At 33.3% G+C, this 26633-nt stretch overlaps 1 protein-coding gene and 1 non-coding gene across 4 annotated transcripts in view; one reads left to right on the top strand and one right to left on the bottom strand.

Moving 5' to 3' along the window:
* The window catches only part of FANCL (FA complementation group L), an 88549-nt gene that overhangs the window by 27112 nt on the left and 34804 nt on the right, over positions 1-26633 (top strand). For all 3 annotated transcript variants that reach the window (XM_072742108.1, XM_025992679.2, XM_072742109.1), the window contains 2 exons: positions 12128-12224; positions 17355-17423. In XM_072742108.1, coding sequence (XP_072598209.1) covers positions 12128-12224; positions 17355-17423 — 166 coding nt within the window. The remainder of the gene's footprint in view (positions 1-12127; positions 12225-17354; positions 17424-26633) is intronic.
* LOC112915422 (U6 spliceosomal RNA) lies at positions 23357-23460 on the bottom strand. Its single transcript, XR_003234064.1, has one exon. It is a non-coding gene; the product is annotated as a U6 spliceosomal RNA (small nuclear RNA).

Here is a 26633-nt window from a genome sequence, read left to right as displayed (position 1 = left end):
TAATTAATAACTTCGTGCATTTCTATCCTTCTGTCTGGAATCTTTTTCTTCCTGACTAAAGAATGTCTTTTAATATTTTCTTTGAGATATAATTGACATATACTAGTTTCAAGTGTGCAACATAGTGATTATATATATATATATGTATATATATATACATTATACATATATATATATAATGTATATATATATATACATATATATATATATATATATATAATGAAATGATCACCATAAGGCAAGCTAATCTCCATCATCACACATACTTACACATTTTTTTTGTCTTATGATGTGAGCTTTCAAGATTTCCTCTTTCAGCAACTTCCAGTTATATAGTTTTATTAATTATAGTCATTATGGTATACATTACATAACTGGAAGTCTGTAGCTTTTGACCCCTTCACTCATTTCACCTCTGCCTCTGGAAACCACCAATATGTTCTCTGTATCTGTGAATTCATTTCTTTTTCTTTATTCTGCATATTAATGAGATCATATTGTGTTTCTTTCTCTTATTTGTCTTACTTAGTGTAATGCCCTCAAGGTCTATCCATATTGTCACAATAGGAGCATGTCCTTTGTTATGGCTAAATATCTCATTGTATATTTGGTGGATGGGTATGTGTGTGTGTGTGTGTGTGTGTGTGTGTGTGTGTGTATATATATATATATATATGCCAGATTTTCTTTCTCCATTCATCTGTTAGTGAATATTTAGGTTGCTTCCATGTCTTGGCTATGGTAAATATTGCTGCAGTGAACTTGGGGATGCAGATGCCTCTTCAACATTGTGATTTTGTTTTCTTTGGATATATACCCAGAAGTGGAATTGTTGGATCATATGGCAGTTCCATTTTTAATTTGAGAGTGTGTACGGATTTATAATCACTGTATCTTCCTGTGGATTTTTTTCTTTTATCATTAAATGTTTCTTTTCATCTCCGGTAATACTTTTTGCCTTATTGTCTACTTTGTTAGATATTAGTATAACTGTACTAGATTTCAAAACTTTTTAAAAGTTTTCCACCTTTTTCTGTATTTTGTTTCATAGTTGTTTAAAAATACTTTTCTACTAACTCCCATAATCTATATCCACTGGAGTCTGTTTTTAATTTTTTTTTGGTTTTCAGTCGTATAGCTAGTCCTAGATCTTAGCATACCCAGTGCTTTTCTTTTTTTTCCCCAAATTGCCTGCCTGCCTGACTGCCTGCCTTCCTTCCTTCCTTCCTTCCTTCCTTCCTTCCTTCCTTCCTTCCTCCTTTCGCAGTTGTAGGTTCACAGCAAAATTCAAAGGAAGAAGGTATAGGGATTTTTCTTTTACTTTCTGCCCCTATATATGTATGCAGACTACCCCATTATCAGTATCCAGCTCTGCCACCCTCCCTTCCCCCGACCCCCCCCCCCCCCCCCGCACTGAGGTAGTACATTTGTTAGATGAACCTATATTGTATTGATACGTTGTTATTACCCCCAAACCATAGTTTACATTGGGGTTTACTCTTGGTCATATATATTTTATGGTTTTAGACATGTTTAATGACCTGTATCTGCCATTCTACAGAATAGTTTCACAGCCCTAAAAACCTTCTGTGTTCCAAGTATTTCTCTCCCTTCCTCTCCCCTAACCTCTGGCAGCCACTGATCTTTTTACTGTGTCCACATTTTTGGATTTTCCAGAATGTCCTATAGTTGGAATCGTACATTATATAGTCTTTTCAGATTGCCTTCTTTTACTTAGTAATGTGTGTTTAAATTTCTTCTTAGTCTTTCCATGGCTTGAGCTAACAAGCACTGTATATAGTTTATAGCACTGTATATAGTTCCATTGTTTGAATGTACCAGTTTTTTCATTTACTTACTGAAAGACATCTTGGTTACTTCCAAGTTTTGGCAATTATGAATAAAACTGCTATGAACATCTGTGTGCAGGAAGTTTTGTGTTTTTTTAAATCCACATTGGTAAATACCAGAGGCTTCTACCTTTTTTTTTTTTTAAAGTTTTTATTTAAATTCCAGTTAGTTAAGGGCGCCTGGGTGGCACAGTCAGTTAAGGGTCTGACTTTTGGATTTGGCTCAGGTTGTGATCTCAGGGTCCTGAGATTGAACCCTTTGAAGGGTTAAGATCATCTGTGTAAGATTATCTCTCCCTCTCTCCTGCCACTCCCCCATCCCCATGCATGTGCAGGTGCACATTCTCTATCAAATCTTTTTTTAAAAAATGAATTCCATTTAGTATACAGTATAATATTAGTTTCAAGTATACAATAATGATTTAGTACTTTCATACACTACTGTGTGCTCATCATAGCAAGTGTACTCCTTGATTCCCATTACCTATTTAACCTAATCCCACCTCCACCCCTCCAGTAACCATCAGTTTGTTCTCTATAGTTAAGAGTCTCTTTCTTGGTTTGCCTCTCTCTTTTTTAACCCTTTGCTTGTTTGTTTCTTAAATTCCACATTTGAGTGAAATTGTACAGTATTTGTTTTTCTCTGACTCTTATTTCACTTAGCATAATACTCTCTAGCTCATCTATATCATTGCAAATGGCAATATTTTCTAAGCCTATAGTATTCCATTCTATATATGTACCACATCTTCCTTATCCATTCATCAGTTGATGGACACTTGGGCATTTTCCATAATTTGGCTATTGTAGATAATGCTGCTATAATCCTTGGAGTGCACCAAATCCCTTTGAATTGGTATTTTTGTATTCTTTGGGTAAAGACTTAGTATAATTGCTGGGTCATAGGGTAGCTCTATTTTTAACTTTTTGAGGAACCTCTACACTGTTTTCCAGAGTGGCTGTACCAGCTTGCGTTCCCACCAACAGTGTGAGAGGGCTCCCCTTTCTCCATATTCTTGCCAACACCTGCTGTTTCTTGTGTTGTTGATTTTAGCTATTCTGAGAGTGTGAGGTGATAGCTCATTGTAGTTTTGATTTGTATTTCCTTGATAGTGAGTGATGTTGAGCATCTTTTCATGTGAGTCTACTATTTTTTAATAGTAAGGAGTAAAGAGTTTTTCTTTATTTTCACAATTGAATCAATCGAAAATTGAATACTCTGTAACAACAAAAATGTAAAACCTGAACTCTCCTGGTCTCTGCTCTACAAGATGACTACTCTTTCTTTTAAAAAAAAAAAAAAAAAAAAAAAAAAAAAAAAAAAAAAAAAAGGAGCCCAAAAGACAGAAAACCTGAAAAACTGATAAAAGGGGAGAAATGAGGAAACTGACCTAATTTCCAGGTATTTTCGTTAATGCACCTTTCCTCACTGTCTCTTGCTGTCTGTTCTTTAGTATATGCCCTTATTCATTAAGGCTGCAGTGCTATGCCTAATGATCTTTCAGCCAGAAATTGTGTATAAAAAAGTTTAGAGGTTCTAGATGATATTTTCTTTTACAAAGGGTTTACTTTTTCCTTTGTTAAGAAATAGAGTAGGAGGGGGGCACCTGGGTGGCTCAGCGGTTGAGTGTCTGCCTTCCGCCCAGGGCGTGATCCTGGAATCCCAGGATCCAGTCCCACATCAGGCTCTCTACATGGAGCCTGCTTCTCCCTCTGCTTATGTCTCTGCTTCTCTCTCTCTGTGTCTCTCATGAATAAATAAATAAAATCTTTAAAAAAAAAATGGAGTAGGGACAGGTTGCTATAATCCTATTAAAGATTGAACTGGTTCAGGTTGGGCTATAGTTTTTGTAAGACTCCGTGTACTAATGATTGCTCCCCTCCCTTTCCTAAGTTATAACCCTTTAGAACTTTTACACAAGAGCTAGGTGTGTTCATTGGAATTTCTCCCTTGGTAGATCCTAAACTCTTACGTGTGTCTCTTCACAAGGCCAGTTTACCTTTCAGTTGGAGTCAGGGGTCCATTTTTGATAATGCTCATCTGCCTCTTGATTGTTTTGCTTTTAGGGGTAGCCTTCCAAGGGTTCCCACTGAAAGTTTGGGGATATTCACTGGGGCTTTTCCTGGTGGTGGGTTCTAAATCTTAATTAGTCTCCTCAGTATTATGAAATTTCTGAATATTCTTTGGCTTTTATTGGCTTTCTGCTTAGTTTTTTATCCTCATCACTTGCAGTTCAAGGATTTATCAAAAGTTTTGATGGAAAATTGCCTGAATATTAGAACAAGGTCTCTGGCCCTATGTTTCTACTAGATTCTGGCCCTTTAAAAGTCTGTTATTTTTATTTCCCTAACCTCAAAGAAATGCTGCTCTGTGCTTTTTGTCTGTTTGTTCATTTTGGTTTGCCACTTAATAGCAGCTCTCTATCTGTGCCCTTTGCCCAAATCCTTCTTCTCTTGCCCTGTGACCAGAATTGGTAAATAAATTGGTAAATAAGCTGAGAGAAAAATGGCTTCTATTAGTACTGGCTTGTCTCTCCTCTGTTCCCCTTTTTCAGGACCTTGGTTCTTTAGGTCTTGGTTGCCTTAGTAATTCTTTGATGCCTTCAAGCTTTTTTTTTTTTTTTTTTGCATCAGGCTACTCTAGTACTTCTCAGTGAAAGTGTAGGTTTGTAGCAAGCTAGTCTAATTTAGCCAGAAATGGGTGTTATATATAACTTTAAATGTACTATTCTTGTGTTATTGAGGATTGGTTAATGTTTATTCATGTGATTAGGCATTTTTTGATAAGTTGCCATTCCTAAATAGGATTGGGTAAGATAGAACTTTTAAATAAAATTTAGCATGACAAGAAGAGGGGAGACAGAAGACAAGTAACGAATTGAGATGAATTAGTAGCAGTTTGGCTGAAAGTATGAAGATTTGTCTTGAGGCACCGACATCATGGACCTGCTCGGTCTTTGGATTTGAGGTGATAGAGAAAAATCATGACTTATTTTCAGATGCTTAAATGTTAAGATCTTAGTGTTTAGAGGATTGTTAGGATTGTAGGACAGACTTGGGAAGGCAAACTCTTTTCTGTGTGGTTGTGACATATTTGGAAGAATTCCAGTAATGAAAGTAGTTGAAGCATTGAGAATACAAACATGAGATTTGTGAATCATTCATTTTCTCCCCCACCTATTGAATGCCTATAATGTAAGGCAGTGGATATACATAGTTAAGACTTAAAATTCCTCAAGGAACTTAGAGGTGAGAACTAGATAGTGGGAGAGTCAGAATTTAAGTAGATGACCACAGTAGTACTTAATTCTAACTGTGATAAGTACTACAGAAGATAATTATAGGATTTCTTGGGAGCTGTTAGCAACAAAGGGTAAGCGAAATAGTGCAAATATTAAAATACTTTATGGAATAAGCGTTTTTTTAGGGACAAATAGAAAGTATTGAGTTTTGCGTTGTACACATTGTTCTGATGTGAGAGAAAAAGGAACAAATGTCTAGCTTGGATAATAGCCAAAAGGGAAGCCAAAAGGAAGATTATGAATGCCTCTATCATAGCACTGATCACTGTATATTTATCTCTTCCTTAGACTAAGATTATTATACACAGGAACTTCCACTTACGAAGTTTCTGCTATATGCCACTGACTGCTATAGCCACCTTATATATTCTTAGTTACTTCTCAGAATAAATTTCAAGATACATATTTTTATGTTCAACTTTATATATAAAATGGTAGCCAACACTGGCTATATAACAGTCCTCAGGGATTCTGTGTGAATGATGCTGCCTGGAATTGTGCTGTGGGGAAGCTCTGATATGGAGTCTTCAATAAAGTTCCCTCAAATACTTGGAGATAGTTTTTATTAGTTTCACCCTCCCTGTGTGACTATCTCATCATGGATAAAATTGGCCATATGCAAAATTAACCCATCCTGAGAGAGAGTTTTGAAATCTGTTGCTTAGATTTGTGAAAAGATCAAAGTTTAATTATAGTGACGAGTATGCATGATTGAATTAGAATATAGCTGCTGTTACTGAGTCATTTGTTTCATTAGTCTTTACAAATGAGGACTGTGTTAGCAGAAGAGAAGTTGTTTGCATGGATTGTCAGAAGCCAGAGAATAAGATTTTGTCAGTATTTATTCAGTGCTTTCTGGAGTAAGAAAATCTATCAATTTTATTTTTGTGATTTATTTATTAAATTAGGTCGTGTTGGTATTGGGTTTCAGAGCTAACACCAAGACTTGAATTGTGCTGTCTGCATACTAGAATTGCTACCTTTTGAGCCCCTGCCTGAGCAATTGGCCAGCTTAATTTAAAATATCTCTTAAAATGACACAGTGATTTGCATGACAAATCGATTTGAATGGATTGTCAGAATCTTAATTATTAGTAGGCCATGTCGGTATGTCTATATTTTCCTCATACCTAAATTCATATTTTTGTAGATTTACTATTGTATGGGTAAAATCTGATAATGAAAAATCTTTTTTAAGTTAATGAAGACCTTGCTATGTTTTTAAGTTACATATCTGACATATCTAATCAATTCTATAGGATGAGGCATTACAAAAAATTAGGAAAAAATAGAGTATCTAGAATATGATTGAGATCTTTTTTCTTTATTCACATACATTTTTTTAAATAGAAATGACATTGAGGATTAGTAACTGACCTTAAGTTTGATTGCTATTGGTGTAATTTCTGTACTTGTTTCAACTTGTATAAAAACAGCTAGCTGTCTGGAGGGTAAAAAGATGATGGTAAGATGAGTTGTGATTTGGGGAGTTACACAGTTCACAAAGGTAAGTGATGCAAAAAGTTGTCTTGATGGGTTTCTCTTCACTTCTACTGGTGTTGTTTTGCAGAATGACTCATTAAAAGGATAAGAATTAGCATCCTTGGGGTTTAACAGGATTTTCTGTTAAGATGTTAAGGACATTAAGAATGTCCTGGAGTTGAGAGCACTGAACACTTTATAAGTAGATTCATCTACATCCCACTTTACCTAGGATAATCCTAATTTATGCCTTTTATCCTGGCCCTTTCAGTTTCAAAATTGTCTCAATTTGGAAGAAATGCATAGTCATCTTAGATACCTTCTGTTTATTTTAGTAATCACATGGCCATAGGTAATTCAGAGATTAAATTGTTCTAACAGGGGGAGTGTGATCTGATGGTTTTATTCTTTTATAGACAGCATATTTATCAATTAGAGTAAGTAGAATTCAACTATTAGGCCTTTTAAATATGTCTAGGGAAAGAGCAGAGCTTTATTAAATTTGTTGTGCTGTTGAAAGATTGTAGACATATATTGAGTTGGATATTTAATTAAGTACCTTATAATGGATAAGTACCTTATAATGGGCTTATTAATCCATTGGTGGTATTTTCTATAATTTTTAATGCATTTCAAAGATCTGTATACCGTATTGGAAGAAATGGAGATACTTGTTAAGATGAAATTAATTCCAGTAACCAGCCAAGAGCTTTAATTCTGGCTTATCAGCTGTGTGACCTTAGGCAAGTAATGTAACCCCTCTGAGCCACATTTTCTTTATTTTTCAAATGAAACTAATACTTAATAATAAGGGTTAAAAAGAAACACATGTTATTTGATTCAAATAATGCCTCCTGCAAAGTAGGTATAAAGTTGAGTCACTAGTTCACCTAAAAATGTCAGACTATATATGAGTTTTACAGCTCTTAATGAGTGTTACGATTTAATTATAATTAGTAATGATAATTTTCATTCCATAATGCATAAGAACATAGATGTTAATAAGTATGATTTTCATTCTAAATTACCTTTATCATAGAGTGCTTTTTCCTCACATATATTCAAATCACTGAATAAGTGCGAATTACCTAATAGTGAAAAAATTATGTTTTTTCTACATTGGTAATATGTTTATAGTATGTAAACAATTTGCATTCAGTTGTTTAAAACTTGCACATGAATCAATAAATATGAACCATTGGGATAGCAGCTTCTCCATGGTCATATAACAAGCACATATAGCATTAATATATGTATAGAAGTTTAAACTTTTCATATTCTTTATAATAAAAGCTTATTTGGGAAGCAAAAATTTACCTAAAACTGACAGTTTTGAGAATGGTGAGGTCCTTTAGAAGACTTATTTATTTATTTTAGACAGAGAGTGTGCATATATGTGCAAGTGGGATGGGGGAGAGAATTCTCAAGCAGACTCCAGGCTCTTACATGGGGCTTGATCTCATGATACATGAGATCATGACCTGAGCCAAAACCAGGAGTTGGCTGCTTGACCAACTGAGCTGCACCAGCTCCCCTTGAAAGATGAAGGCCTTTTGGGCTACAGATGATTTAGGAAGGTTCTTAGAGAGGTAGGTATTGGGATAAGCTTCAAAGGAATGTAGAGAGCCTTAAAAAGGAGGTAATTAGTGGAAGTTAAGTTTGTAGTGATGGAAATGTGTAACTAACTCCTCTTTGGACTTAAGAGTAGATCACTTGCTCACATAAGAATTAATACCAGGGTCAGACTGAAAGATCTTAACCATGAGACTAAGGATTCTATATATGCAAGTGATGGGGACTCATTGGCTATTTTGAGGAAGGGGTTGATATGATTTAAAAACAACTTAGGAAGATTGGGATGCAGGGTGGCACAATTGGTTAAGCACCTGACTCTTGGTTTTGGCCCATGTGATCTCAGGGTCTTGAGATCAAGCCCTGCCTTGGGCTGCATGCTCAATGGGGAGTCGGTTTGGGACTCTCAAATAAATAAATCTTAAAAAAAAAAAAAAAAGAGGATGTAGGAAGATTAATTTAGTCATGAAAGGCAGAATAGATTGATGTACAGAAGATACAAGAAGTAAAGACACAGCCACACATTGCTGTGGTTACTATTTTGGACAGCGCAGGTAGAGACCCCTCTATCATAGAGAGTTCTGTTGGTCAGCTGCTCTAAGAGTGTTGTGCTTGTCTGCTTGGTCTTTGCTGGCTCATATTGTCCTAGGTTCTAGTCTGTAGGTAGGGAGAAGGAGAGGGGCATGGGGAGAAGGCACAGTTTTGTTATAAATGATTCAAGAGATTCATATATCCCTACTGCTTACAGTTCATTGACCAAGATTTAGTAATATGCTGATATCCAAGGGCAGCTAGAAGAAGGGTTGTTAGCTGAGTGGAATGTAAACTGCTAAAATTTGGTTTAGTTAAGGATGTTTTGGAGGCAGGAATCCTATTCTCAAAAGGAAGGAGATGAGAATAGGCAGCAGAGGACATTTGGCAATCTATGTCACATGTACATGATGTACTCAAGGTATTAATAATTACAATGAGGTTTCTTCTTGTTCCTCATACAAAGTAGACAGGGAATCAATATGGGTAAAATGTTTAATTTTAAGTGACTATGCTGAGATTAACCGATAATCTTAAACATCTTTTGCCACTTTTTTGAATTACGTCTTAAAGTTCAACAAAATTGGGGATCCCTGGGTGGCGCAGTGGTTTGGCGCTTGCTTTTGGCCCAGGGCGCGATCCTGGAGACCCGGGATCGAATCCCACATCAGGCTCCCGGTGCATGGAGCCTGCTTCTCCCTCTGCCTATGTCTCTGCCTCTCTCTCTCTCTCTCTGTGACTATCATAAATAAATAAAAATTAAAAAAAAAATAAAGTTCAACAAAATTAACATATTTTGAGCATGCCACTGTTGATCTATAAAGTGTTATCTTTGTCTTAAACTTTGTGGGAAGGTGATGATTTTTTGTTTGTGTGATTGCATAAAGACTAGAACTATTATTTATGTCTTAGTTTATAGATGTTCAATAATTTCTAATATTTGATGCTGAGCAGCAGTGTAAATTATGAAAAGTACTAGTTGGTGATTTGATTGTCTCTTCTTTCTCACAATCCCCTCTTACTTTCTGTGTGTATATTTATCATGATTGCAAACTATTTAAGTCTTATGATGAAGAGCAATTTTTTTCACACCATTTCGTATTCCTGCTCTGACTCTTTAAAGCAGATACTCTAAGATGTTAATGTTTACAACTTTCATGTTTCTAAATAATATGTCTTTTTCAATATAACTTATCAGTATTAGAAATTCCAAACTGATTAACTACTGTAATAAAAAAGGATTTGGCTCATATACTACCTTTTCTTTCCCTTCTTCACTATTATTCTATTAGCTTTAAAATTTCTTAAACTTTTTTCATGTTTCTTCAATTAAAGATGTTATCTCTTACTCTCATTAGCAATTAGAAATTTTAGTGTTCCTAATCTTCCTTACATCTTTTCCCTTCTACCTCTCAATTTTTGTCATCTCTACTTTTTAAACTGCCGTAGTCAAATATATTTACATTAGTTTCTGTAGCTATAATTAAGTCTTTTAGTTTTTGTCTATTGCTGGATTCTAAAAATTGTAATTAGTAAGCAGTTAAATTTTTAATGACTACATAAATACTTTTCACTGAAAAGCTAATGGTAGAGCAATTACAGTTTTCGTCATAGCTTTATTGTTTATAACTTGGTTTAAAATTCCTTTATCCCTTTGGCTTCTTGTATTTTTAAAAAATATTTTTGTAATTTTGTCTTGTATATAAGTCATACCCTCTAGTCTACATATTCTACAGACTTTTCTTTTTTGCCTACTATCTCCTTTCTGGAGCCTTCTTTCTTCTAATTTGTTTTACCAGCCAGTGCTTTTCTAACCACTTTTCATTTTTATAATATCTGTTGGAAATTTCTTTGTTGATGCTTAGTACTTCTTGTTCTTTTGGTTAACTGAGAGTTTATTTATAATTTTAAAAAATTCCTTTGCTTTTGTTTGGTGAATGAAGGAAATAAATGCATGTGCTCGTCTCAACATCTTGAATCTGAACTGTCAATGTATTCAGAGTCTGATGTCCATATATCTAAACCTTAGAGTCCTATTGATGAAACATGTGATGAAGTCTCATGTGCTAAATTTTTGGAGGGAGTATCTGAGATATTTATAGACATAGCTATAGTAAAATAATTATATATATATATATATATATATAAAGTCATTGATATTTTAATGTAAATATTTTTTCTAGAATAGTTTTACTTTCATTTGTTTTCTAAGACCCTAGGCTTTTCATAGTTTATGATACAAATTTCTTCTGTTGATAAAGATTGTTTTACTTTTTATTCTCCTCTTGAAGATATATATCTTCTTCAGATTTAGATCTATTTTTCATTACAAGCATGGTTCCATAGCTATTGCCCAGCATTTCTTGAAATTGACCCATTTTACCATTATATCTGGCCAGTGACTAAATGGCATATAGTGATGTTAAAAGAAATGTTTCCTGGGTTAGGAGGCTAATGTTAGTTCTGAACTCTAATGGATCTCGCCATCAGTCTGGGTGATAAGTTGTGCAATACTCTTAGGCTACTTTTTATCTTTACAAGAGAATAGTATTGTAAAAATGTCAAAAAATATCCACATGCCCAGTTCACTAGTAAATATACTGCTAAATTTGAACCTCTTTGGCAGTAGCTTATGCTACTCAAGGGACTGTATTTGTACAGAATGATGTATTTCAAAGGGTATTGGTTTCCGTTGTAGAAAATTCATGCATTTAGAGCAACTTAAAGCCAAAAACAGTTGTGCTGTGCTATAGGTTTAAAATATTATTCATCTTGAATATGTGTCTAGGTTAAATGTCAGAAGCTATATATTGCATAGAAAGAAAATTTATTGTTAGCAGATTAGACTGTACCTGTGCTTATATAACATTTTCCATGGAGGATCAATTGAGTAGATGAACTAATATCAGCCAGATTTTTGTACACTAACATTATTGATAATAAAGGAGAGGTTCATTGAAGAGAAAAACAAATAAAGGAAGTATAAAAGTCTCATATTATATGAAACTACAGAAATGGATCAAAGAGTTTGACAGGAAGTTTAATGTGTACATAAGTAGAGGCTGACAGCAACATGCTGTGTGTGCCAAAGGTTCCAGTGATGGAAAACCGAAACATAGTGCTCACTGACCACAGCATGAGCCTTGACACACATTGTAAATAATCCAGAGATCTATGACTGCATTAAGCACCAGGCTGGTGTATTAACGGCAGTAAATCTATAGCTGTATAAAGGGCTGGCATGCAGAAATTCCTCTGATTAATTTTTGTAATGGATTCATAGGAATACAGCAAATATTTTCATTTTGAATCCTACCATCCTCGAACCTCCCCTCCCCCCACCTTTGTCCTCCCTAGTTTGATCATTTTTTATTTCCTTCTACTCACCAGACTTGTATACGTGGATACTTGTCTCAGTACTATCAAGTTAAAAGCTGAAGATGCTTCTGGTAGAAAGCATCTCATTACTCTCAAGTTGAAGACAAAGGTATGTGCTTATTAAACTATTATGGTCAGGAAATACTTTGTGAAATGAACTCTAAATGTATTCAATGTAAGATGTGCTAGTTGCTTCTAAAAAGATATCTGATACTTTAAAAAATTTATTTTGGAAAGCTCAAAAAATTCACTCACTAGGTTTCCAAAAGCCTAGAGATCATTTGTGTCACTCTTTTAGTGCAAATTTGTTCAAAACATACACTTCATAATAAAGAAATATTACATATAAGATTCAGCAGTCTCAAAGTACCTTGCTGGTCATTTTTGTAATATTGTACAAAGAAAGTTTCTACTATTCCAAGTGAAGTTTCACTGAAGTCTCTTGTCTTCAAGTCTTGTTATGAATTACATTTGTAGTTCTTCCTCTGAGCACCAAACACTCTTCAAACACATCCATATGCATACCTTTTTATTCCTTGTTTGGGCTGAAATTTTACTTCTGTATTTTAAGAATTTGCAAAGGTTATACCTCCATTTATAGACACTTTACAGGCTAGTGATCTACAGTTACTAATTTTATTGGCACAAAACATAGCTGTTTTGTCTTTTAGTTCTAGATTGTGAATTTTGAAAAATAAGTAGAATAAGCATGTTCAGCATATTAACCATTTACTTAGTAATCACTAGGGACACATTAGAATTTGAGAAAACCAGGACATTTAAGTTTTTTTATTGTTCCTAAGAATCATTAATCAACTCTATTTCAGAAGATTGTAGTGATGAAAGATCAATTGTGTTGTCCGTTTTAAAAATGTGTCTGGCATTTAAGCTTTCCATGAGAGAAAATTAATATATAAAGCTGAACTGGGTGACACAGAAAAGTTGCTATCTTATGGTGCCTCTTTATCAGACAAGTTGAGAAATGACTCATTCTCTTTTTCTTACACACAGAATATTCAGGTATAACTTTAAGATTTATGTGTGATAAGTGTTGAAAAAAATTAATGGGGTAGAAATCTTACTTGTAAAAGAAGTTACTAGGGTATTTTTGTTAAAATGAAAAAAATTTTATTTGAGAGAGAGAAAGAGAGAAAACATGAGCAGAGGGGAGGAGCAGAGGGAGAGGGAGAAGCTGAGCCCCAGTGTGGGCTCAATGCCAGGATCCTGGGATCATGACCTGAGCTGAAGGCAGACACTTAACCAACTGAGCCATCCGGGCACCCAGTTTTTTTAAATTTTTAAAGGTGTGTTTTGTTCTTGTTTCTGTTTTTTTTTTTTTTTTGATGGCTTTATTTTTATAAGTTTTACTTTTACAAAGGAGAGTCTCTGTCTAGAGCTACATCTATAAATTTTATTATTAATTCCAGTTAATGGCAGTAGTAGTAGTATTGAGAGTAAGGACGTAGCTGCTTGTATGGCTCAACCTGTTTGCTTTTTCTTATACCATTTCAGGGTAGATAAGGTGACACTTAATATTTCCGTGAAGAATGTTTTTAAATTTTTGCATCATTGATAGTTGTGAAGCACTATTATGGATGCCCTGGCAAGAGAAAAGAGGAAGCTTTATTTAAATTAGGAAGGAATTAAGAAAAAAAAAAATGCATCAAAAAAAACCCAGGGATCCCTGGATGGCTCAGTGGTTTAGCGCCTGCCTTCAGCCCAGGGCGTGATCCTGGAGACCTGGGATCAAGTCCCACGTCAGGCTCCCTGCATGGATCCTGCTTCTCCCTCTGCCTGTGTCTCTGCCTGCCTCTCTCTCTCTCTCTCTCTCTCTCTGTCTCTCTGTATTCTCATGAATAAATAAATAAAATCTTAAAAAAAAGAGTGGAAATGAATGAATCTTACGTTGGTATGATTTATTAGTCTTTAATTGTCCATTTTGTTCAATTTTCATAGACCAAAGTTGTATTTTAGATATGGTAATTGCTTTCTTTGAGTATTTGGGTCTGGGATTCAGTTAAAAACAGTAATAGTTGAAGCTATATGTTAAGATTATATAGTGCAAAATCACAATTCAAACTAAATTTTAAAGGTCAAGCTGATTTTTAAACCTTAATGCAGGCTTATTATTATAAATATACAAACCTTTATTTCTTTTATTTGATGTTTTTTGATATATAGTAAAGGAACACATTTTTTTTTCTTGAATTCCTGTTGTCCCAATTTTGCCATTCCTCCTCACTGTCTCCAATCCTGAAAGAAAACATACCAATTTTAACGAAACACTTTATTAAAAGTGAATTTATAAGTAAAAAATATATAATAAGGGAAATAGTTGAATTTTGTCATTTTTATAGGCGTATTTTTATGCAGTATTTATAATACATGCTGAACTATGGGATGGAACTATTATCTTTTCTTTAAAAAACAAGTAGACTAGGGCTTCTTTAGCTTTGGCAAATATCAGAACTACTTGAAAAACAAATCGCGGATCTGTTTCAGAGGCTGGGCACTCTGTGTCTGCTGGCCATTTTTATAATTTGCTGCAGTTTGTATGTAAATAAACTTTGAGGAAGTGTTACTGCATAGATGGTCCAATTACGGAAGAGGTTGGGTTAAGTATTCCTTAGAACAATATGCTATGGAATCTAAAAAATACTGTATATGACAAAAATATTTACTTAATACTATAATTGTTTTCTTTTATAGTTATTGATTTGATGGATTGAGGTGAGATTTGATAAATTGTATGTTGATTAAAAATAAACTTTTTGAATTAATATTCCTTTATGTGGAGCTTTCACTATTTTCAATCAGACTGCTAAAGTAAAACTTGGCCAGTTAGTCTCTGGTTTTATATATACCTATACAGCTTACTATTGAAAACCACCTGGATTTTAATAGTTATTTTACAGTATTGCATTTAGGTATCTATGTTACAGTTTTACAATACAAATGATTCTGAAATATCTAGGGTGTTATTTCTTAACTCATGTTTAATTATGTAGAAGTATATCAGTTTGCTTGTTAGGTTGTATACAGTTATAAAGTTTATTGTATAAACAAATTTGGGGCGCTTGGGTGGCTCAGTCAGTTGGGTGTCAGTCTTTGGCTCTGGTCATGAATTCTGAGTTCTGAGATTGAGCCCTGGATCAGGCTCTCAGGGAGCCTGCTTCTCCTGTTCCCACTCCCCCTGCTTGTGACTGCACTCTTTCTCTCTCTCTCTGTCAAATAAAGAAGTAAAATCTTAAAAAAAAAAAAAAAGCGAAATTGATCTTGAGCATGAATATAATAAACATATACAGTGTATTTGCATTTAATTCATAATAGGTATACGGTAAAGCCACCTACAAATCAGTCTAATTTGTTATATACATACTTACATGTCTGCATAATTACACATAAAAATATGAAGATATCATCATCTCAGGAATTACATTTGACTCATATATATGGGATCATATTAAATTTATTATAACCTGCTTTTTGGTTTAACTCTTTGTAGGTCTCTTTATCAGTATATGTGTACTATTTACTATACTGAATCCTATTTGAATGTAGGATCATATTCTCTTTTAAAATAATGTGCTGTTTGTACTAAATGTCTTCCCAAGTCTTGGATACTTTACTTTGTTCATCTGCTCTAAATTCAGTAAATATTACCTTCATATTTTTACCTAGATTGATAATTTAAGTAAGAGTTGATGCTATTTATTGTCAATATGAGTAGGAGATAAAAAGTAGCAACTCAAAATGAAAAGTATTCAATTTTTTGACCCATGGATGTTTCAAGTGTGCATTATTATTTTTACAGAATCTTAACATGTTAGAGGGAAAAGAAACTTGATAACACTTTTAGTTGAATTCCATCAATTTTACATATCAAACAGTGAAGTTAAAATGACTTGTTCAAGATCACACAAGTTAGCCGAACTGGAAATCATAGAAAGTTAAGGTCTCTGCCTGTACTCATTTGAGATAATCACATGACTTGTTAAAGTGGCATAGAGATTGTTTCTGTTGTGATTATAGCAGTTACACTCTGAAGTACATCATCTGATAGTTTGGATTGTAATAGAGCTCCCTCAATCTTGGCTTGACCTTTCTCTTTTTTATTTTTCTTCAAATTGGAGCATTATTATATTTTTATATGACTTCCTGTATATTTGCTTTTGTGTTACTAGTTCTGTTCTCCAGATAACCATCAGTTGGAATATAGGTTGATAAGTTTCTTTTTATAACACCACTTAGTATAACTATTTCTTTTCAAAACATTGACTTCAGACGGGCTGATGTTTGCTAAATACTAGTGATAATTTTTAGAACCCATTTGCTTATTCATTGAAGTAGTAAAAAATAAGAGGCTGAAGAAAGTGAAAGTCTAAAACTTATTTTAAACATTTTGTCAAATGAGAGTTTTCCCAAAACTAATCTTCTTTTAGGAAACTTTGCTTTTTAATGAAAAGAAATGAGTGTTCTTTAATTACATGTGACTTTCAAGAATCTAGAATTAAATTTTATAGCAGTTATGTTGTATAATTCTCTAATAACAAAATTGATTTTAAGAAAAACTGCCTTTTGTCTTTCTTAACTTAGACACCTAATTTGTCCTTAATGACTATCACTTTTTGAGTGAAGCTATTGAATTAATTTTCTGTTTATCAACCATGAAAAGATTTTTCTTAAAACTATTATTTTTATTTTTCCTTAATAACCAGAAGACATTTCATTGTTTCTTTTTTTAAATTACATTCTTGCTAAGAATAATTACTTTATTGTGGAAAATACTTCTTTTAATTGATTGGTACTTTTTTGTACACTTGTACACTTCTTGGCTCTTTTAAGAGATGCTGCCTTTTTACGTAGTGACTGAGACTGAGATTAAATTTTAGGTTGAAAGGAAATTAAATATCAACCAGTTTGATCTCTCATTTTAAAGATAAACTGAGATTCTGTGTGGTTCACCCCTCAGTTTACCGTTAGCAGCTGACCTGAAACTGGATTAATTCACTATTCTTTACTCAAAGCCTGTTGCTTTGGCAACCCAAATCACCAAACTTTGTACTTCCTGAGCATAAGTTGACTATTAATCAGCTCTTGACATTTTCTATAATAGTAGAATCAAAATATTTCTATACATTTGCATTTATAATAAAACGTTTCCTATTCAGTTTTTCTAGAATACTTCATGTGAAATTGCCATACAGCAAAAATCACTTAATTTTATGCTTTTTCATAGTACCCTACAGAATCACCAGATTGTGTTGTGGATTTTCCTGTTTCATTTTCTGTTTCCTGGACACCACAGGTAAGTTCTTAAATTTATTTTTAGTAGCTAAAAAGCATTTTCTATCGTAATTGGTTATAGATTATAGCCAATATAGCCATTATAGTTTAGAAAGCCTTATATATATATACATATATATATATATATTTTTTTTTGTAAGCATTTATTTATAAGCAGAACTTTCAGGGTGCTTTTTTTTTTTTTTTTTTTCATATTTCCTAGTAGGTAATGTCTACTTTTTCCTTCCCCTCACACATAAACACACCATTCAGTCTTAGATGTTTATACCTCATATTAGATAAATATGAAGGTCTATTGACAGAAATTTTCCTTTGAATTTAAATTGTAAAGAACTCTGTAAAGCAATAAGTGGAAGTTGGGTGAATTTTTCAGATTGCTAAAACTGTTAATATTAATGGCATAATATCAGAGAAGCTTTTTCAGAGGAGAATGAGTTATACCTGAAAATACAAATCATTTACACACAGTTTTCATTGTTTTAAAGTGATTGTTCATAATTCATCCTTGAATGTAGATAATATTTTGTATGGGCCTTTTGGAGCATTCATATTTTGTATAAAGAATATAGGAGAATCTTTCTCCTGCTTCTGTCAGTTTTAATTTCTCAAAAAGTTGATATCTAACAAGAAAATGAAATTAGAAGTACACCTTGTAAATGGTTACATTATGTAGATGGATAGTAGTATGATATCAATGGTACCAACATCAACATTATGTGTGTGTGATTTTTCAAGATCTGACAGACTGGTGGTTAGATTCAGGGAATAATCTAATGATGACAGGCATGGTCCTTCTTTCACCAAGTAAATGTGGCAATTGGATGCAAAATGGAAAGAACATTTTTGTTCTTGTGCAAAGAGGGGAAAAAATTCCTACTGACATTTTATAAATAATCTGTAGAGGTTGCCCATATTTTTTAAATGCAATTTTGATAGGATCAAGTGAAAATTTATGCCTAATATTTTAAGTATATACATATAGTAATTGTATATGAAGTTAGTTTTTAAAAATAGGATTTAAATAGTATCATGTAGGTTCAAATGTCATTTTAATTATCCCTATATATTACAATTTATTTTCATATTTTTTCTTTAAAAACAACTGTCTCCTTCCTTTCAATGGAAATTGAGAAAGCACAGCAAAATAAAGGAGAGGAAAAACCCTGTAATTTGCTTTTGGTATTTTAATATATGTTATAAATACTTAAGAAATACTGTGTTCATTTTTTTAAAAAAAGAAACCTTTCCTCTTTTTAAAATACACATTTTCTATTTGGCTTTCCTCTTTTTAAAATAAACATTTTCCTCTTTTAAATATAAATTCCCTATTAGACTCTAGAAACTTTTTGTTTTATGCGAGATTATGAGATAACCCTGTACCTAGATTGTATTATTCTTTCCAGATATGCTGTCTCTACATTAAATTAAATGTGTATCAAAACTGCAAGTCGAAGACTATATTTTTGATGAGTTTTTAGTGTTTTCAGTGTAGGTAACGCTGCAAGTTTTTCCCCAGTTTTAAATCTGTGAAAGAGTTTGCATTTCCACAAAAACACTGTTTAGTACTTACTTTATTCTGTCATTTAGCAAAATTATTTTGTGATTTCAATATGCTGGAAAATCTCTGAGGATAATTTCTTTCAAAATTTCTGTACCTGTTTAATACCAGCTCAATGCCTTGCACATTTAAGCATGGGATGAGTTTTAGATTTAGTTAGGTCATACAGCAAGTTTTCTGTTTTGTACTAGCTCCAAGAAAATAGAACTGATTAGTAATAATTGGAATGTCATAAATTCTTTTTTTAAATTAAAGAATATACTAAAATTCTTAGTAAAGCACAGATAAAAATTTAGATAACCTTTTCATCCACAACTCAGATTTGAGTTAATTTTTTGTCACATTTGTTTCATTTCTAGCTCTTATTTCTCTCTCAGGAATAAAATGTTACAGGAACAACTAAGACTTTATTTCTTTCTCTTTCAAACTCTTTCTTTCCTTCTCTCCCTTTCTGGAGGTAACCACCTCTTTGAAATTGATGTGTGTGCTATCCTGCCTATTTTTCCTACATTTGTTCATGCCATATTCTAGAATATTGGTTGCCTGAATTTTTTTAGGCAGCACTGTTTCTGAGATTTATCAGTGATCTTTGCACATTTAGTATATTAAATGCTTTTTATAGTTCTATTATTTGACTCCACCAGTTAATTTATCCAATGCCCTACTGATAAGGTTGTTCACAATTTAAGTTGTACTCTAGGGAACATCTATGTTTCCTTGTACACGTGTCAGTCTTTTAGTATGGCTTATGCTTAGAAATGAAAATGTTGGATTGAGGAGACTGTATCTCTTTGAGATTACTAAATATTGCCAAATTGCCTTCTCACATTGGTTGTATAAGTTTATATCCCTACCCAGTAATGCATGTGTATCTACTTTTCCAGATCCTTTCCAAGTCTTAGTCTGACCTTAATTCTTTACAAAAATTGAAATAATTCTTGTTTTATTTATAATTGTTCTTATTTAGATTTTTTTCTTTATTTATAAGCATTCCTTTTTAATTTGGATATTGTTACATAGGGTGTATCTTTTCTCTGTAGCATAGTTTTATCTTTGTATGTAATCTATTTTGTCAGAAGTTTAATTTTCAGTATGGTCCCGTTTTATCAATTTCTTCTTGTGATTTCTGCTTTTTGTGTCTTGAATGAGAAAAATCATTTTATCTTGTTCTGAAAAGATAGTTTCCTATCATTCTAAAAGTTATTTTTTCATATTTAAGTAGGAGATAGGAATCTTATTTACACTTGCCTACTTTATATATGCTCAGATAATCTTGCTGTGTCTTTATTTGTGTAGATCTGGGGGTGATTTCTGTTTTTCTTTTACATTTGCCATTAAAATTTAGAAAAGTTTCAAAATATATTATTTACTTACTAGTTTAGAGTCTGGCAGTACACCATAAGCATTTTGATAATACTACTAGTGGTATGAACTCTTGAGTCTTTTAGACATAAGAGTATTGGCAATATTAGTTTATGTTTTAAAAGTAAGCAATATCAGACTACTTTGCTGTGTATGATCTGTTTTCATTGGTATGTTGGAAGCATTTCTGCTTGTGAGAGTTATTTTTTCTTAGCAATTTTTAAACAGTTGTGGTTCTTAAGCAAAATAAATGTAGTCTAACAGCAAACTTATATTTAAGACACTGTACATAAGTTCCAGATAATTGGTTAAAAAAAATCCTTGTCTGTTTTTGTTTTGTATATTTCCTCTTTGGATTCAGTGTTTCTGGACTTTAAACTTGGAAGATCTTTATTTTCCTTTCTTTTTTGTGAAATAATAGGCATGGCTTTGTGGCATCCATATTAAAAATGGGTAATTTTCCTTATGGTCCCTGTCTTCCTGCTGGGTTGATAATGTTTTGATGTATTTTTCTTTTGCTCTGATGAGAGGTCTGCTGCTGCTGCTCTGACATATTCATTTGGATGAATAATTATAACTTGCACAATGTCAAGCTGAAGATGGTAGGGTTTTGTGCGTCATGACAAGCCTAGTAGCCAGTGCAGGTGTCTCACAGCATGATCAGCAACAGCCAGTGTATTCTGGCTCAGAGGAGACATTTAGAGTAGTAAGAAATCAGCACCAAGGGCAAGGCTGCTGCTACTACTGCTGCTGTGATCTGTGCCAAAGAAACACAAAGTGCTTCTCAAAGACAAGTGACTATATACCTCTTTTCAGATATTTACTTTGCTTACCCAATAAATTTTCTTTTATAGATTTAGCATAAAATGTAAGAACATCTCATTTTTATCTTATCTTTTTTATCTTCTAGCATCACAGATCCTCCATGTATCTTTAACAACCTGCTCCCTTTTGGACTTTTACATACGGATCATATATGTGAATTTTGTTGACTAATGATACCAGAAAATACTCTAATGTAAGATTTTAAGTGCTCTGATACTGGGGTATGTAAGAACAAAATTAATTTATTCTAGGTCACTGGCCAACCCTAAATAGTTGTTAATTGGGGTGCCTAGGGGGTGCAGTCAAAGTGTCTGACTTGGCTTCAGCTCAGGTCATGATCTCAGGGTCTTGGGATCGAGCCCTGTGTCAGGTCCTGCACTCAGCGTGGAGTCTGCTTAGGAAAAACTCTCCCTCTCCCTCTGCCCTTCATGCCTTGCTCTCTTTGGTATGCACATGCACTCTTTTTCTCTCTCAGGTAAATAAATTTTTAAAAAAAATACTGCTGTTCTACATGTAAATGTGCCATTAAGTGCAGGTTTGGTAAAGTATTCTTGCCATGGCAGTTGGAATTTTCAGATTTGGTATAATATAAAAAGCAGTGGTCTTTATATATATATATATTTTCTTTTTATCATAGAAATCTCCTTTTCTTAGAATAATGCCGTGAATGCAAGAACAGTAAAATTAATAATGAAGCCTCTGGCTGATAAGCCGATGGTGAATGAAGAATTCATGATTAAAGGAAACAGTCCTATTACATAGCAGGGAGCATGATCCATTAGTTAGAGCAGCAGACTAGCAGTTGGGTATCTTAGGTTCTGTTTACAGTTCAGTCATTGACATAATTGTATAATTTCAAACAAGTTGTGTGACTGCCCTTTGCCTCAGTTCATATGTGTATGGAAATAATGAACTTTTTCTTTTTTTACGGAGATGTTAAGAAAAATAAATTTGATTTAAAATAAACAGTGTGGGGGGGGGGGCGGAAGAACCCTCAAAATCCACTCTAAAGATCCTGTGGAACTTCTTTTTGACCCAATACTAGATTATCTTTTGTTTCATTTATCTCTATGCTATCTTTGTTGGAAAACTCCTAGGACTAGACTTTTTTGTTCATTCTTAAGTTGGTTAACCAAATATGCTTTGGGTGCCTGGGCAGTTTTATTGTTGCCATAGTAGTAATGTTTAAAAAATACATCAAAAGGACCAAAAAGACCTGAAGGACCAGAAAAGAAACTGAATACATTATTGAGGTCATGTGATATGGGAGGAGGAGTATCAGTGTGATCTATTGGACTCAGTAACCTATTAACCACCTATCTTCTTCTTTTTCAATGATGTATTTTAAAAGTATCCTGCACTGATTCTTAACAAAACAAAACAAACCCTCCCCGCTGCCCCTAGAAAACAACAGTTGAGAAAAATTAAGGAAATATCCAATCACCTTTAATGCCTTCATTTAGAATTTGGTTCTCATTAGATAATAGCTTTGAAACTATGCTTGTCACTTAAAATATTTGTTTTTAAAACATCATTGATAATGTTTTGCATTTATTCCAGGTATTCCTTAGAATTATTTAGTTTTTAATTACAATTAGGTTTACATTTATCCATCAAATTAAGAACTGTTGTAGACATAACCAGTTCCTAGATTGTGAACACATTTATTTAGGTCACTCAGTTAAGTAGCAGTGGTTTCCTAATCTACATTTTGCGTATTTTTGTTGATTTTATTCCTAAATATTTTAAAATTTTTTCTTGCTACTGTGAATGCTTTCTTAAAAAATCATATTTTGTAGTTTACCATGTGAATATGGGCAAGCTATCTTCTTTTTAAAGTTTTTACTTTCATTAGAGTTACACAAGAAGATATTTTAAAGAGTTAGGTTACAGGGTTTTTTTTGTTGGTGCTGTTTTCTTTTTAGACCAAAGAGCATCTCCTTGCCTCCTTCCCGCCTTTTTCTCCTTCTGTGGGGTCAGTGACTTTTGGTGTTATGATATTTATATTATTACACACTCTTATAATTATACTGCCTTTTGTTTGCTTGGTGTTTAGCCATTATTATTAACTCTCCCCTATAGATGGGTTTGCTATTTTTTCTACCTGTTCCCACTTCACACACATTCATGCCTCCTATCTACCTGTTTTTCCCAAATATGTATCTTTTATTTTTATTTAATTTTTATTTTTTTATATGGAATGCTTCACACATTTGCACATCATCCTTCTACAGGGGCCATGCTAATCTCTATCTTGCTCCAATTTTAGTGTATGTGCTGCTGAAGTGAGCACCCAGTTATCTTAATTTTGATTATATCAGTACTCCGTATTCACATTATGAAAATGTATGTATACTATGCAGAGATAAGCCATTTAGTTAACTATTATTTTTCCTTTGTTACCTTGGTTTTTGTTATTCCTAGAATTAACTGTTATCTTACTTTTCCATTTCTGTAGTTTTCTCTATACATAAAACTCTTTCAGACCTCAGTTTTTTCTCATTACTTGTCTATATCTCCTCTTAGCCATCTATATTAGGTTTTCCTTTGGCTTTACTTTCTGGGAAATTTCATGAGATTTACCTAATAACTTTCCTGTTGAATTTTTTTTACTTTTGTCATGTTAATTTTTAAGAGCTTACTTCATAGTTGTACATTCTTTTTTTCTCCAGAGATACTATTTTTCCTTCTCTGAGTAGTTTCTGTTTCCTTGAGTTGCCCTTTTTTTGTGTGTGTGTGCTTATAATCTTTGTATTTGCTTGTGATTAAAAATCAGATATAAAAAGTTGTTTGAAAGCTCTGAGTGCATAGATGGGGCTTGCCAACTGTGAACTTTATTGTAAAGTCATCTGACTATATCTCATGATGAAGAATGCCAAATGTCAATACCTTTAGTTCTTTTTGAAAGATTGATTGGTTGGTCTGATTTCTTGGAGAAGACTCTTCCACCTTTCTGTTTTTGAGCAAGCAGGAAACATTCCTCTGAGGTATAAGTTTACCAAGGCTGGTGGACAGGAAATCACAGCCTGAAGCACTTAACCTGATGGCATCTTCTGTTAGCGCTGAACATCATGTAGCTGTTGAAGGCCTGCCCTGTAAGCATATCTCTTTATTATCAAAGGGCAGGTAATGAGGATAGATTTGAAGCTAAGAGGCAAAAAATGGTATCCTAGTTATCCTTGGTATTTTCAGACTTTTAAATTTGGGCCATTCTTAGTTATGTATAGTGGTAATTTTTTTTCTTTTTTCCTCAGTTTTGTTTGTTCCTGATGTATATAAATCTATTTTTTAAATGATTTTCTACCTAGTAGCCTTGTTAAACTTTTATCTAATAATTTATCAATAAATTCATTTGGATTTTCTATGAACATAATTTTCTATGAACATTTGTAATGGCAGTTTCATTTTCTTCATTCTCATCTTTACAGCTATTTTTTTTTGCCTTATTGCTCTGGCAAGACTTTCCAATACCATATGAAATATAAAGAGTAAACCCAAGCATTCTTATCTTGTTCCAGACCTCAAAAAAAAAAACTTTAAAATTTTTATTAGGTAGATTTATGTGTCTGTATTTCTTGTACTAAAATCCTTTAACAATAATTAATAGAATTTATTTCAATTTCTAGTTTGCTGAGAGTTTTGTTGTGAATGAAAGTTGAATTTTGTCAAATATATTCTTTCTGTTAAGATAATCAAATTTTTTTTCTCCTTTAATCTGTTAATGTGGTGAATTAATTGTTTGATTCCTTAATGTTAAGCCAGTCCTGTGTTCTTGAAATATACTCCAGTCACACTGTATTTTATATTTATCTATTGCTCACACACATGTGATCTCCAGTGTATATTGTATATTGCCAGATTATATTTCTTATTTTTTTTTTTAGGAATTTGCACCTATGCTTATATGATCAGTCCCTTTGTTTTTCTGCTTCCGAATTTTGTTTGTGTTGCCTCTCCAGTTCTTCCTGTTTGTGAGATTATGCCTTAAAGGAGAAACAGCAACAACATAGTTTTAGTGAGTTTTATGGAGGGACTGTGATAGATGTGTGTATTTAGTTCACTTTCCTTACCTAGTAACTTTTACCCTCTTTTCATAGAATACTAAATGTGTAGTTAATACTTTGTTTATTTGACTTCTGTTGTTATAAAGTAGTTGTGAACATGAAATGTTAAATTTTTTTTTTATTGCTTTCACCAGTGGGCTACTAGTTAAATAGAAGTATTGAAATTTCTAAATAAGTATGTGAAATATAAATGGGGTTTCACGTTTCCAACTATTGGCAAATAACAATAGAAATAAATCCTTTTTTTCCCACCCATTTCTGTAATATGGAGAGGATTAGTATGGGAAGTTCAGGGTTCCTTGGACCTTCATAGAACTTAGGTAGGGTTAGTAAGAAGAACTTACAGAAGTCTACTAGGGAAGTTATATCCTATTTTTAGTGCTTTCTTAGATGAAGTTATATAGCTGCCATGGTCAAGTCTTTCTTAATAGTTACCTTGTAAAAGTACATAAACAGAAAAGCAAGGAGCAACATTTTTCAGTAGGAAACAAATGTAACATACATTTATTATCCACCATATGTGGAGCACTGAGCTGGATTCTGAGGCTGTTAAGGTGAATAGGTTATAATACCTAGGATTGGCTTTCAGAATTAGCTTTCGGTCTGATGAGGCAAGAAATATTTTAAAAGATAATTTCAGTAAAATGTGTTGAGTGTTTTGATGAGCCATTTTGATAAGGTAAAGAAGATGTAATCTAACCTGATGTGGTCAAGCAAGTTTTTTGGATAAGCTGTTACGTGAGCTCAGTGTATCTTTAGGAATGAGAAGTTAGGCTTGGGAGGAGAGATGATACTTCAGGAGAGAACTGCATTAGCCAAAGAACAAATACATGAAATTATAGGAGATGATGCATGAATTACACAGCATTTGGTACTTTTTGGTCAGAGTTAGAGATAAGACTGGAGCTTTTGCTAGAATTAGGCAGAGCCTGGTATATAAGCATACCTTGTTTTTATGGTTCTTTGTTTGATTGTACTTCACAGATAATGGTTGTTTTGTTTTTTGTTTTTTAACAGATTGAAGGTTTGTGGCAATTTTGCCTTGAGGAAGTCTGTTGGTGCCATTTTCCAGTAGCATTTGCTTACTTTGTCTCTCTCACATTGTGGTAATTCTTGCAGTATTTCAAGCTTTTCATTATTATTTGTTATGATGATCTGTGACCAGTGATCTTCGATATGACTATTGTAATTATTTTGAGTCACTATAAATTGCACCCATATAAGATGGTGAATTTAATGTATGTGTTTTGACCACTGTACATACTTCACATTCGCCCCATTTCTCTCCCTTTTCTTGGCTGTCCTCTTCCCCAAGACACAAAAATTTTGAAATTAGGCTAATTAATATGCCTGAATGGCCTCTAAGTGAGAGGAAGAGCCACCCATCTTTCACTTTAAGTCA

This window comes from Vulpes vulpes, chromosome 16, assembly GCF_048418805.1.
Source record: "Vulpes vulpes isolate BD-2025 chromosome 16, VulVul3, whole genome shotgun sequence".
In the NCBI taxonomy this organism is placed as follows: Eukaryota; Metazoa; Chordata; class Mammalia; order Carnivora; family Canidae; genus Vulpes; species Vulpes vulpes.
The sequence above is the reverse complement of the archived record's forward strand: the minus strand, read 5'-3'. Positions and strand labels throughout refer to the sequence as shown.